This window comes from Equus przewalskii, chromosome 1 (assembly GCF_037783145.1).
Source record: "Equus przewalskii isolate Varuska chromosome 1, EquPr2, whole genome shotgun sequence".
Classification (NCBI taxonomy): domain Eukaryota; kingdom Metazoa; phylum Chordata; class Mammalia; order Perissodactyla; family Equidae; genus Equus; species Equus przewalskii.
This window is the reverse complement of record NC_091831.1, coordinates 123,223,707-123,236,901: the sequence shown is the minus strand read 5'-3', so window position 1 is coordinate 123,236,901 and position 13,195 is coordinate 123,223,707. Positions and strand designations below refer to the sequence as shown.

The 13,195-nt window shown below is 54.1% G+C and overlaps 1 protein-coding gene across 21 annotated transcripts in view; it reads right to left on the bottom strand.

Annotated features, from left to right (window-relative positions):
* TLE3 (TLE family member 3, transcriptional corepressor) overlaps positions 1-13,195 on the bottom strand; it is a 49,782-nt gene that overhangs the window by 17,569 nt on the left and 19,018 nt on the right. For 7 of the 21 annotated variants that reach the window (XM_070622054.1, XM_008523915.2, XM_008523906.2 and 4 more), the window contains 3 exons: positions 10,574-10,636; positions 8,888-8,992; positions 167-371 (listed from right to left, as the gene is read on the bottom strand). In XM_070622054.1, coding sequence (XP_070478155.1) covers positions 167-371; positions 8,888-8,992; positions 10,574-10,636 — 373 coding nt within the window. Of the gene's footprint in view, positions 1-161; positions 372-8,887; positions 8,993-10,573; positions 10,637-13,195 lie in introns of all 21 variants that reach the window. The other 14 variants (XR_011540612.1, XM_008523908.2, XM_008523911.2 and 11 more) reach the window with 3 other exon arrangements.

Below are 13,195 nucleotides of genomic sequence, written 5' to 3'. Positions count from 1 at the left end.
ACTGGGTTTCTCCGCACCAGGGATTCAACAGATGGCTCCAAGCCTTTTGGTAACTCCTGGTCCTGGGGTGACAGCATGTGCAGTGTCCACTCTCAGTGGGGCCTACAAGAAACCTGCCCCCAGCCCAGCCCTGCCCTCTGCTCCCAGCCCCAGCTCCAGGCCGCACCTCTGTGGTCCAGTTCATGGTGGTTCTTCTCATCCTTCACCGTCAGGTGGGCCTGGCCGCCCAGGGCACCAAGCGCCAGCAGCCCCGAGCTGCTCCCGGTCACCGGGGGGATCCCTGGAGGCTGGAGGCCTGACGGGTGGGGTGGCAACTGGACCGGGGGGCCGTGCGTGGCGTGGGAGAGGTGCTGCGCCTGGAGCTGCTGTTGCTGCAATGAAGTCGGTGGTGAGCACAGCTGAGCAGGAGGGCAGCGGAGGCCCCAGGCCATCCCCCTCGCTCCTGCATCAGGAGGCAGGGGGAAAACGCCCCTAACACCTCTGCCCCCAGCTCAGTCCACATGCTGTCTTGCTGAAGGAAGTCTGTTAACGGACTGCAATTTAGATACAAGATTTACAGTTTCGAACACTCCACCCATCCCCCTGCCCCAGCTTCAGGACGACTTTCTCTCTCTGCACAGGTTTCCAAGCCAAGATAAATCAAGCATGCACTTAAAAGCCACGCCGTCCTCGGGGCTCCCTCTCAGCAGGGGATCCATTTTTAAGCTCAAAGCCATCACATGTTTGCTCATGCTCCCTCGCCTTCAAATGTGAGCAGCCAGCATCTCCCACCCCGGGAAAGACTCCTTAATTCTGGGCAACAAAGAATTCCTCGGGACTCAGTTCTGAGGAACTCCACGCCTGCCTCCCAGAGCCAGGGCAGACCACAGCAGAAAAGAACTCGGAGCAGGAGGAGCCCGGAACCAGTGGAGCAAGAACTGGCGTCACTGGACATCAGAGCAGAGGAAGGGTAACTAGACGAGTTGAGGCTTTGGAACCAGACAGACCAGGATTCAAATCCCTGCTCTGGCACTTACTAGCTGTGTGGACTTCGTCAGTTTACTTCAACTCTCTAGGCCTCAAATTTCCTTATCTGTAAAAGGGGAGAAGTAGCACCTACCTCAGAGGATGGCCGTAAGATCGTATGTACGATAACATCCGTATGTGTGTGGCAGCTGGGACACACAGCAACTACTCATGTGATCGTGACAGTAGCTAACACTTACCCAGGGCTTACAACGCGCCCCCCACTGTTCCAAAAACTTGACATGTATTAACTCAGTATTATCATGAATAGCAACTACTGCTAACAATCCTCCTGCCTCGCCCCAGGCCCAGTCAAAGATTCTGTTCCCCTGCCCCAAATGCCCAGGCCTCCTACCCCACACGAGCCTCGGGGGCTTCTTTCTCCTTCCCCTTCCCACTCCCAGGTGACTGGCTTGGGCAGCTTTAGTCCTCTCTGGGGCAGCCACGACGGAATGCCCTTTGTCGTTCCTAAGACTGTGCCAAGAACCACGGGCACTGTGAGCCAGGTTACACCACAGTCACATATTTCCTAGGGATTGAAACATTCCTTAGCAGTGACTGAGGCCTTGGAGATGCTGGTATCACTTACACATCCTTCGTCTCAACTAGCGCAAGAGAAGGGAACCAGCATGTGCTGGGCGCCTAAGTGAATGCCTGGGCACTTTCCCAACATTATCTGTGACCCTTCCAACCACCTGGCAAAGGAGGGGTTATACCCATTTCACAGACGGCAAACTAACGCTTAGGGGACTGGAGCGGGCAGCCAGCAACTAGCCAAGCCCCACCACTAGTATGTGGGATCCGGACTCACACATGTCAACCAGCAACCTCATCAAAGAATGCTCCTAAGGAGACCCCCAAAGCAGGAAGTGTTGGTGGGAGGTGACCCCGAGCAAAGATCTCACAAGCTTCAAGATCTCACTCTTGACAACGGGACCTCAGCTGGCTGGTCAACGGGGACGGGCTTTCTGGCCACTGCTGACAGACAGCAGAACATGGGAAAGGCCCACGGCTCTGCAGGGAGGGGAGGCTCCAAGCAGCAGTAAGTGTTCGAGGACAGGGTCAACGGCCACACTCTGTCCCAACTAAACTGCACACTGCCACTCTAGCCCACCCCAAAGTTAACGACAGCCACAGCCATCACCACACTCCTGGCCCCGGAGGGCTTGTTTCTCAGCTCTGGGTGAAAGGCTGGTACCCACGGCCGTCGCTCAAGACCGTCAGTGCAGCTCTGGGACGTCTGTCGCTGGGCAGTTTACAGAAGCTGCCGGTGGGCACTGGTCCCAGTGTGGCCTGACCTCGGGTCTGCCTGAGATGCCAGAGCAGAAACAGTGCCCGGGGTCCCGGGAGTGGCACCACCAGAGCCCAGTGCAGACATCCAGCCCACCCTGGTCAGGGGCCGGGGGTCTTCTCGGGCACGAGCTCCCACCTCGACCCCCGCACCTCTTCTTTTCAAAGAAAATGTAATTTTTATATTTTGTTACAAAAAGAATACATGCTCATTGCCAGAAAATACTAAAATTAAGTACAGATTTAAAAGGTTTTCTAAAAAATTACCCTTCAATCCCACTCCCTAGAGGATTCCACTATTAATTTGTCTAGATTTTCTTTCACAGGAATCTGTAAATTTTAAGTGAATTCTACACAAAGGGGCTGTTAGCCTTACTGCTATACAACTGGAGTTTCAGTTGAGAGGCTTCTGAACAAATCAACACGTCCTTCTTGATGGACACGTAATATTCCCTGGTGTGGATGAACAATCCACCTTCATCAAGAGGCTCCATTTTAAAATGAGTCTCTGCCGGGGGCCTGCGGTTTTAGACCAGTTGCTGGTAGGCACTTTCATTCCGCCAGAGTTAACTATTTCGTATCCTAGAAGGCAAAGTCTGAGAGATTTAACCCACTTTTTATAGAGCACGGCCAATAAGATGACTGGAGGAAGAGAAGGGAAAAAGGAGGGGAGGCGGTTCAAAGAAGCGGCTTTGTGCCCGGCACAAGGTTAACTCCTTCCATGAACAATTCTGTTTCTAAGGAAAGAGCTGATTTAAGCTGTGTGCCTGTGGAGAGACCTGACTTTACTAGGGAAGGGTCGCCCCCGTCCCCAGCCCTCCAGGCTCAGCCTTACCCAGCCACCCCCTCCGGAAGCCATCCCCATCATCCTGGCCGAACGGGGCTCTCCCTTCTAAGAATTCCATCAGCTCAGACTCTGGAGCCAGACAGACTAAGGTGGGCACCCAGCTCTATCCTTTATCAGCTATGAGACCGTAGATGAGTCAGCTGACCTCTCTGGGCCTCAGTTTCCTGATCTGCAAAATGGGGATCAGAGGCAGCCCACCTCCTGGGGTTGTGTAAGGATCACATGCATTACCACACGTCAAGGCAAAGGAGGAGCTCAGTTAACACTAGCAAAAAACGATGAATGGACTGCAGATACAACCATTTCTTTCATCTTTATGTGCTGCTGGGCAACTCAGGAGTCCCAGGAAGACAGGACCTTGTCTTATCCATCCGAGCACTTCAACAGCACCGAGCATATTGCTCAGTACACACCTGCCGGGTGAGTAGGTGAAGATGTTGGAAAGGTACATATGGGGATGCTGGGGAGCAAGTCATCAGGGGGCTCTGTCCAAAAGCAACCATCCGTCTCCATTTCTGTGCCTCCTCTCTAAAGCCCGCTTGGATGCAGCCAGAACAGTGAGTTGGGACAAGGAGCGTCAGTCGGGTGTCCCGCTTCCCGGAACGTGAACCGATGAACCGGTGAACCAGCATCAGAAACTTGGAACAAAGGCTGTAGAGGCTGTTGGAAAACAGTGGCTTCCAAAGCTGCTGAGCTTCCAAGGGAGGGTGGTTTTCTGCCAGAGCGTGTCAAGCAGGAGTGTCTTCTTTGCAACAGAGGAAAGGAAACGTCCACATACTTCTCCTCTTCAAGTACAAGAGCCTCCCCCACACAGCTAGAAACTGCCCCGAGGTCTCCTTGGGTGGTGTGAAGGCTCAGGAGGCAGTGACCCAGCAGGCTCCAGGAAGCAGGCATGGAAAAGTCAAGCTCCAAGGCTTCTCTCTGGGAGTGACAGCAGATGCCGGGGCTTGCCGGGCAGAGGGGCTGCTAACAAGTCTCGGTTGCAATAGACTGAAACCAAGTTCCCCGCCCCCACCCTGCACCACCGGCAGGGCAGGGGGAGGCGGCTGGCAATGAGCCACCCACCTTGCTGTCCCCATGTTTCAGCCCCAGCCCCTCCACAGGCAGGGCACAGCCATCTGCAGGCTGCATTTCCATCCCCTGTGACATGCCTGACTTCAGAGGATGATGTCTTGAAACACGGTGACACATGAGTGGGAGGGTGACAGTGTTATCAACTGGAGAGAAATGAAATCAAGTCCACACTGGGAGAAGGGCCCTGAGCTCATTGCTTTGCAGTCACCTGTCCGGGGCTTGCAGGATTCCTTCAAGACCAGGCCTTCTCCATCCATGACATGAAAGGAAGTCAGTAACCCTCCCTCCACCTCCAATACCAAAAGAGGGGCTGCAAGTCGAGAACTAAGTGCAGGAATGATTGCTCAGTTGTCCCTCTAATATTTTATGCCAGAACACAGGCATGTCAAAGAATGTGTCCCGTGGGGCATACGTGCCCCCGTCCTCCACACGTGTGCCTCCGAAGGTCTGGCCACTTACAGGAGAGGCTGAGGGCAGACCTGCTGGCAGTCTGTGTGATGGGATTATGTACCTCGTGCTTTCTGCCTCTGCTAGCCGACTAATGCTTCACTTCTCAGGCTCACAATTTGGGTTCAACTCAGTGAAGTTGTCTAAGCATTCCCAGAGCCAAGACCCACTGAGGACGCCCACCAGAGGAAGCACCACCTTAAGTGCATGAAAAGAACACTTCCTGCCCCCAACTGCCACTCGGTCCTCTATTTCACGTGGCTGGTGGGCCCCACAGCTCACGTGGCTGGCGGGCGCATTGTGCTTCCATGCTCTGTGACAGCTTTTAGAGCTCACAACAACCTTGTTATCCCCATTTCAGAGACGAGGACAGGCTCGGGGAGGCTAGTGACTCCGATAAGCCAGAAGCAACCAAAGCCAGGACTCAAACTCAGCATCGTCTCCACCACGGCGGCCTGGCTGAAGGAAACAACTGCAGTCCTTAGAACGCACACTCTCTTCGCCTGCCATCCTTGTCCCTCATGCAAAATTCAATCAGCTGAGCCCAGCTCATCAACATCCTGGAGTGAACGCAAGAACCTCAGGTATGGCTTCAAAATACCCTTTGTAGTTTGTGACGAGCTACAACCTCCTTCTTCCTCCTCCTCACCCCCGACTTAAAAAAAAAAAAAAAAAGAGTCAACACTTTACAACATCTCTTCCAATAATAACTTCCAAGGGAGTGCAGATCAAATTGTCAGAGGGCAAGCAGGGTGAGCCCCTCCACCCACAAGGTTCAGTGACCTTGGGCCAGCATGGAGGAATGTAAAAAGAGGGTTCTGGAAACGGTTGATAGGTCAGCTCACAAGGTCTTTCATCTGCCTGGGGATGCCTTCTGCAAGCTGCTGACCAAGGGTCAAAATTTCCCTCCTCACGCTCAGGAACTTTGACCCTCTAAGGATTCCCCAATAATTTGGATCCAAGAAAAAAGAGCACGTCACAGTCACGGGTCTACAGTAACCGGGTCCCGCCAGGCCCTGGCTAGCAGAGGGACAAACTTTGGGCCTGTTCCCTAGATGGACACTCGAGGTTCCTGTGGCCCCGCAGGGGACCAGGGCTGGGCCAGCACAGCTGGGCTCCCTCCACCTGCCCCTCTTCTCTTTCCTCACACCAATCTGACACTGAATCCCGGTCTTTCTCACGAGGAGGGAGACCCTAGAAATCCTCCAATCCATGCAATAAATGGGCCGTTAGGCACAGGCCGGCCCACACCAGATACACCCAACTGAGCTCTCTCTGAGGTCAGCCAAGACACGACCTCAGAATCCTTCCACTCCATACCCGAGAGCCAGAAACAGCTGACTGAAGCGGGCACATTAGATGGAACCTGCCTGGCCCTCCATCTTGTCACAAACGGGGAAACTGAGGCCTGGTGCAACGAAGTGACTCTTGAACTCCCAGACCAGAGGACCAGGCAACTTCTCCCTCCATAGTGGCAACTCCAAAGCGCTATGGAGGCAGCCACTAGTTGCCAAGAGCCTCCTGGGACCTTTTCTTCACGGCCCTTTGCTGCTGGGGCCAAGACTCTTGCCCTTTCACGACCAGCCTGGGGCCCTCTGGCACTGGCCATCCTTCTCCACGTCACTTCCCTGAGGCTGCTCAGCGGCAGCCGCTCCCCTCTCGTCCCTGCCGGGAGGGCGGTGGTTGTGGTGGTGACGGTGGCGGTGGCGCCAGCCCGCGGTGCGCGGAGCCTCAGCTGTCCATCACTCCCGCCGCTGCAGCTCCGTCAGGCGTGGCGATGGGATGGCTGCCCGCCTAATGACAGGGCGATGGCGGCATTCACTCAGAGCGGAGAAGCAATTACCTTGAAAACCGGGGTCACAGGCCCCACTCGTTGGCTTTGATTGAATTCCAATACTTCCTCGAGCCGCCGTGACCTCACTTGCAGCTCCCTAAGTGCTACTCACGGGGAGTGGTGCACATCCGGGCAGCGCTTCTCCCCCAGTTTCTCTCTTTTCTTAGAGCTTAAGACAAATTATTTTCAGAAGAGGATTTTAATTCCAAAGAGGGACGCAGAGGGAGAGAAGGGACCCCACTGTGGCCACCGCCGGGATGGGAGGACTCGGCCTGAAAATTCAGAAGTCCCCTGCAAGGGGATGGGCACGAGGAGCCAGAAGAGGAGAAATTCCAGACGACAGAACTCACCACGCACTTCCCATCCTGCGTCCCTTCTGCCACTATCAGCAGGGCCACCAAGCTGTGAACTGGTCACCGAGGCCGAGGACACATGCCCCATACTACGGCTGGACTGGTGGGGGTGTGGGCAGAGCCGGGGCTGGAAGTCAGCCCCTGACCTCTGTCTGGCCTGGCTTTGGTCCTGGTATACGTAACAGTCCATGAGCCACTTCCCCTCTCCGTAAAACAAGGGCAACAGCTAGCTCAGTGGTTCTCCACTAGGGGCCATTTCACCCCCTCTAGGGCATCTGACGGTGTCTGGAGACGTTTTTGAGTGTCATAAGTGTGCGTGGGGGGTGCTACTGGCATTCAGTGGAAAGAGGACAGGGCTGCGCTGAACATCTCACCACGCACAGGACAGCCCCACAACAAAGGATCTGGCCCCAAATTTCACAGTGATGAGCCCGAAGGACCCTGGGCTAGATGATCTCCGAGGAGACTTCAAACTTATTACCCAATGGGGGAACCATAATATCATGCTTCCCAGCTCAGTGGCTAAAAACACTGACCACTTACTCATGTTTCCCTTTCCAGACTCCTCTCTGCTCCTCCCACACAGGAGGTGAGGGTCTGGTCCTCCCCCAGCATTGCCAGGATTCAGACCAGGTGAATGCTTTCATGCCTCCCCTCTCCCCCCTCCCCCCAGCAGCTGCCACAGGGCTTAAACCAGAGCACAGAACCACGTACCCATCACGGGTCCCAGGGTGTGATGGGGGTCGGAATCCACCAGCATCACTGTCACTCCGAACCCAGCCTCCCAGCCTTCCTGGCCCAAAGAGATGAGCTGGTCCAACCTCTCCTTTAACAGATGCAGAAACTGAGGCCCGAGGAAGAGACGGGACCTGCCCGAGGTCACACAGGTAGAACACAACTAGAACACATCACTTAGCTCACCAAGCAGAACATTCTGGGCCTTCAGTTCCACCTTGAAATAATGACCTCACATAAGAACAAAAAAAGGACTGAAGACCAGCCAGGGTCTCAGAATGTCAGGGCTGAAGGGGCCTCAGACAATCAGTCCACTGCTTCCCCAGCCTGATTACCCTTCAGAAGGATCTGGAAAACTTCAGAAACACAGATTCCCAGTCTCACCCCCAGACCTATGGAAAGAACACTGGGGCGAGTGCCCTGGAATCTCTATTGTCTGCAAGCCCCCCTGGGGGACCGTGACCCCGCTGTCTGTGGATGGGAAGCAGTGATTCCTTCATTTTAGGGACAGAATAAGGACAGGTATACTCCGAGGCTAAGAGTCTTGCCCAAAGCCACATGAAAAAACTGTTTTTCCCCAGATGCTTATCTTAAATATCCTCAGCCTCCCACCAAGGCAGCAAGCAGGAGAAAGAAGCTATGTGAGCTCAAGAAACGCACTGGAGATGCAAGCCAGGTAGGGATGCTGGAGGGGAGAGATCGGCCTCCTGCCTTCCCTGAGGGTCGGACCGAAGAGGGCCTCACAAAGCACTCCTGGATATTTCTCCCTGTGCCGGGATGAGACGGGGCTTCTAGAAGGTCAGGAAGACCTGTGACGAATGCTCAGCCAGGCAGCTCAGTGCATGGGACAGCAAGGCCCAAACCCGATTCCACAGCACGTTTCACATCAACAGTACAGCAGAGACCGTTCTGAACCCAGGTGGCCAAAGAAGGGCAGACCTTTGCCAGGGAGGGGACACAGCAGACAGGCGCCCAGGGAGGCGCGAGGAGGCCAGTACCCTGGTCAGTTAGCATGACCTCCAAGGTGATCCCAAGGACCACTCTCAATTGTGGGGATGCCAAAAGCTGGGGGAGGACACTGCTGATGAGTTTAGAGTTGGATTTGAGGCATGTCGGGCACCCCTTTAATTAGGGGACCGAGAGGCGCTTGGGGAGCCAAGGGGGAGAGAGCCCCAAATGGTCCCAAGCCCATGAGATGTTCGGGGAAGCGGGGACCCTGGGGCCGCCATTCTTTGAGGCCAGCTAAGGTCAGGGTCGATCTCTGGTTGTGGTAAATGAGAGGAATAAAAGGGCTATACACACGGTGAAAGGCAGACTGGGGAGTCCACGTACCCCGATGATGGCGTTCAGCTCCGTCATGGTGACCTGCTTGGCACGTTCCACCGCCTGCGCCACCTGCTGCTGGTGCTGGAGGGAACAGTGCGAGGGTCAGAGGACGCCGCCCTCCCCGGGGAGGCACAGGGAGTGCCGCTCGGGGTAGGCAGTCAGAGCCCCCAGAGAAGGCAAAAGGGGGCCAAGAGGGTCACCCAACCAGAGCAGGACACGAGTGGGATGGGGACGGGGCATTTTTACTTTCTTCTTTAAGCCCTTTGCAATAAGCATGCATTCCTTTTGTAATCAAAACTTCCTTTGAATTAAAATATAAATGAGCCAAAAGACAGCTATTAGTCAAGCGCCTTCCTCTATCACACATACAAAAAAGCTTCCTTCCATGCATCTGAATATGAGCTGAGGATCAGAGGACACTCCTGACTGAGGATGAGCTTTCTGAATGCGCTAACAACACTGGAGTCACGTGGGAGAGCCGCCCGTTTTAGGAGACATGGCGAGAGTGGTGAGGGGTGGGTTGTGAGGATGTCTGCAAGTGACATTCGAGTGGTTCAGAAGAAAAGTATGTGTATCTGTATATACTCATCTCTATCTATCTAAGTAGAGAGTAAGCAAACAAAAAAGTATGTGCCCAGACAGATTAGAAAGAGAGAGAAAAAGTGGCAAGGCGGACCCTAATATAAACTGTGGACTTCAGGCGATAACGAGTGTCAGTGTGGGTTCAGCAACTGTAACAAATGGCCCACTCTGGTGCAGGATGTTGTTAGGAGGGGAGGCTGTAGGAAATCCCTGCACTTTCCACTCAATTTTCCTGTGAACCTAAAATTACTCTGAAAAATAAAGTCTATTTAAAAAAATTTCTTTCTGGTGCATTCATTGCCTTCAGCTTTGAGGTAGCATCTGTTTTGTGTACAGCTCTCTGCCCACTGGGCTGTAAGCTGTGAGGACATCACTCTATTCTGTTTTTACATGAATTCCATCATTTACTGGTCATTACTCTGACTCAGAGACCCAGGACTCCAGGAGGCAGCTGAGGCGGCCTGAGCCACAGAGGGGATGTGGAGGGCAGGGCCTGGCCCAGCTGGAGTGAGCACTGGGCAGAAACAGGCCCCTCAGTTGGCCCAGCTGTCTGCCCTGCACAAGGAGCCTCCCTGGAGACACTTCTTTCATGTCGCCCATTAGCCCAGCCCTGCCTCAGATGGGGGCCCCTTGGAAAGTGCTGAGAAGGTGATGTGACTGACTGGTCATGCCTCTGGCGAGGACACTGTCCTGGGGACTGGGGTCCCCTTAGAGGTTCTGGCCCTTGGCACTGACTGGCCAGGCTTCCTTGCTCCTAGATGTTTTCAGGTGTGGAAGTTGGGGCACAGGGAAAGTGAGGCTGGGAATGCTGGCTTGATGGGGCATAGCGGGCACAGAGGCTCCCACTGTCTGCTGCTAGCCCCGTCACAGGCCAGGACCCTCCTCCCTGGTCTGCGCAGCAGAGACCCAGTTCTACCAGAAGAACAAGCAAATGGTCCCTCTGGTGTGCTGGAGAAGGCTCTGCAAATCTCCAGGTTGTCAACCTCAGGCAGTAGGAATGGACAGGAGTGGGCTCAGTGGGACCCGGTCAGCCGCTGGGCTGCTTTGGAAAGAAAAGGAGGACACAGTAAAAGGCCTTACCTCTTGCGACAGGAAAGGCATGATCTGTGCTAAAATTGTGTTCAGTCTCTTCGCAATCTCTGTCTGCAAAAGAAGAGAGGCTGCGTGAAGCTCAGGCACATAGATCAGGTGGCCGAAATGCCTGACGGGTGGGAGTGCAAACTCGCCCCAGACCACAGACTCTATGACCGGCTCCATCCTGTCCACCCTCAGTCGGCGTCGTCCCAGGGGGCCTCGTTAAACCCACAGCATCCAAAAATCTCTTCCAATCCGCCCCCCAGCCAAGCTGCCTACATTTTGCGGAGCTCCAATTTCCTATCGGAGGTGGTCTAGATGTTTGGTTCAGAATACAGTTTGCCTCCTCTGGACGGAAGCCCTAATTAAAAACGAAGCAAAACAAGAACCCCCACACCGCACACCCCAGTAAAACCTACTACAACAGTGAAACGCAGTGAGGTGCCCAGTGGCGCCCGATGGCAACAGCAAGACAGGCGCTGAGACAAACAGGACAGGACGCAGCTGGGGCCAGCTGCACAGGCAGTGATAACTGGCACAGAGGGTCTCCCTCGCCCCCCCTTGTCTCTGCTGCCTCCCCCAACCAGACCAATCCCACCCCCAGCCATGTGCAACCCCACCTGAACGCCACCACTAATGCTTCAGTTTTTAGGGTAAAGCACGGCCTCCTCTAAGAAGCTGCTCAGGAGATAACTCACTGGATCCCTAGCCCTTCACATATGTTGATCGTAGAAAAGCAGATCAGCTCTCCGCCTCACCCCCTAACACCCCAGAAAAGATCACATTTAGAGAAACACCAACTGTTTTTGCCACTCATGTCCTATGTGAACCCCAGGATCTCAGACTAAGAGGGGCTAAAAAAAGAGAAAAGAAAAAAAGAGTCGTGCTAAACGGTTAACTGAGTCCAGACAATAAGGCCTAGAACCACTGATAGACAAGGCTCAGAATTGCTTTTCTTATCTCATTCTGAATCTGTGGCCGCCGGGACCGAGGTCCCAGAGCTGGCTTCAATGCTCTCATCAGCACACAGCAATCTTTCAGAGACAAAACCATGACAACAGCCTTAAAAAACCTGTGATCATCTGCATGTCAAATGATTCTGGATGAGAAATCCCTGTGCCCTTAAAATAAAAACCATGCTGTCTGAAGGCTTACCAACAGACCCTGGACCTCAGGAGAACTCCTAAGGCCCGTACCCCCACATCCCTCCAACCACAAGCCACTGATGAGGACGCCTCTGGTTTGTGAAGAAGACAGGCCATCGACTAGGAATCTGATGGACTTTTGCGGCCTGACGTCCCGGGGCTGCAGGCAGCAGTGGCGGGCTCCAACACAGACGGCCTGTCCACTACATCAGGGACTGCTGGGTGGGGATGGGGGCAGCTTCCCCCTCCTGGAACACTCCGCACCCCTAGGAATAGGGCCAGTTTCTCCGACCACAGGCACTTGGGACAATTCTTTGTGTGAAAGACTGTCCCTCGTACCCCCAACACTTCCAAACTCCCAGGAGGGAGGGGACAATCACCCCAGGCTGAGAGCCACATGCACACATCTTGGGGATGCTCCAGCAAGGACACAGTACATCCAGGTTTGTCAGCCTCAGTGCTACTGACATTTGGGGCCAGATAATTCTTCGTTGTGTGGGCTGGTGTGTGCAGTGCAGGGCTCTCAGCAGCTCCCCGGGCCTCCACCCACTAGCCCGCCATTCATACTGTAAGAAACCAGGGAAGATTAATTATTGTATAAATTACTCCTCTAGGTAAGGGGGAAGAGTTCTACTCCAAAATAGGGTCCTTTCTCATTTCTGTTCATTTTTTCCTCCCCCAAATTGATCAATAGTGGGGAAGGGGAATGAAATATAAGAGTCAGGGTTGTATATGGCAGCAGTTCTAGAAACAATCAGCTAGTTTGCATCCTAGTCCAAACCTGCAGAGAACAACGCGGTCACTCAACTGTCACATGTTTATGTGCCAAATAATAGAAAGATATATTAAAAACAAAAACCAGAAATAAACTAAATAAACCAGCTTCACTGCTCAGGGAAGCACATTGGTTCAAGGCCTCTCACCTCAGCAGAGCCTGGCACATAGTAGGTGGTCAAAAAAATGTTTAGCCAAAAGAATCCCACCAACTTCCCTGCATCTATTTTTTGACTCTTCATAACGCAGTGTCCCCCTGGGCACAGATCTGGGCCTGCCGCCATCGGGGCAGCATCGTGGGAGGGGCCGTGGCGAACCGAGTATGGACAGACAACTGGGAGGTGGGGTGGGCATCAGTCCAAGCTTCGCCAATAGAGCGAGGTGGTGTGGTCAAGCCAGACCGACCACAGCCAACTCGGTGGGCCCCTGGCTGCTGGCCCCTCCCCACAGCTGGGAGGGCAGGTGGCAGGCCCCGCACCTTCCCGGTCACTCCAGCCTACTTAGCAACTACAGTTCTCACCATCTCTGGGGTAGAGGGTTACAAAAGGGTTCCCAGCTGTTGCTACTTCCTCTAGCAAATAGGTCAAGTGTCAGGGTCTTGGTAGTCAAAGGGAAAAAGTGAAAAGTAGCGACCTTTCCCTTCCCCACACCCTGCAGCAACCGTGGCCACAGGCTTCTCCTAGGTGGGCTCTTCCCGCAGGCCTGGTCC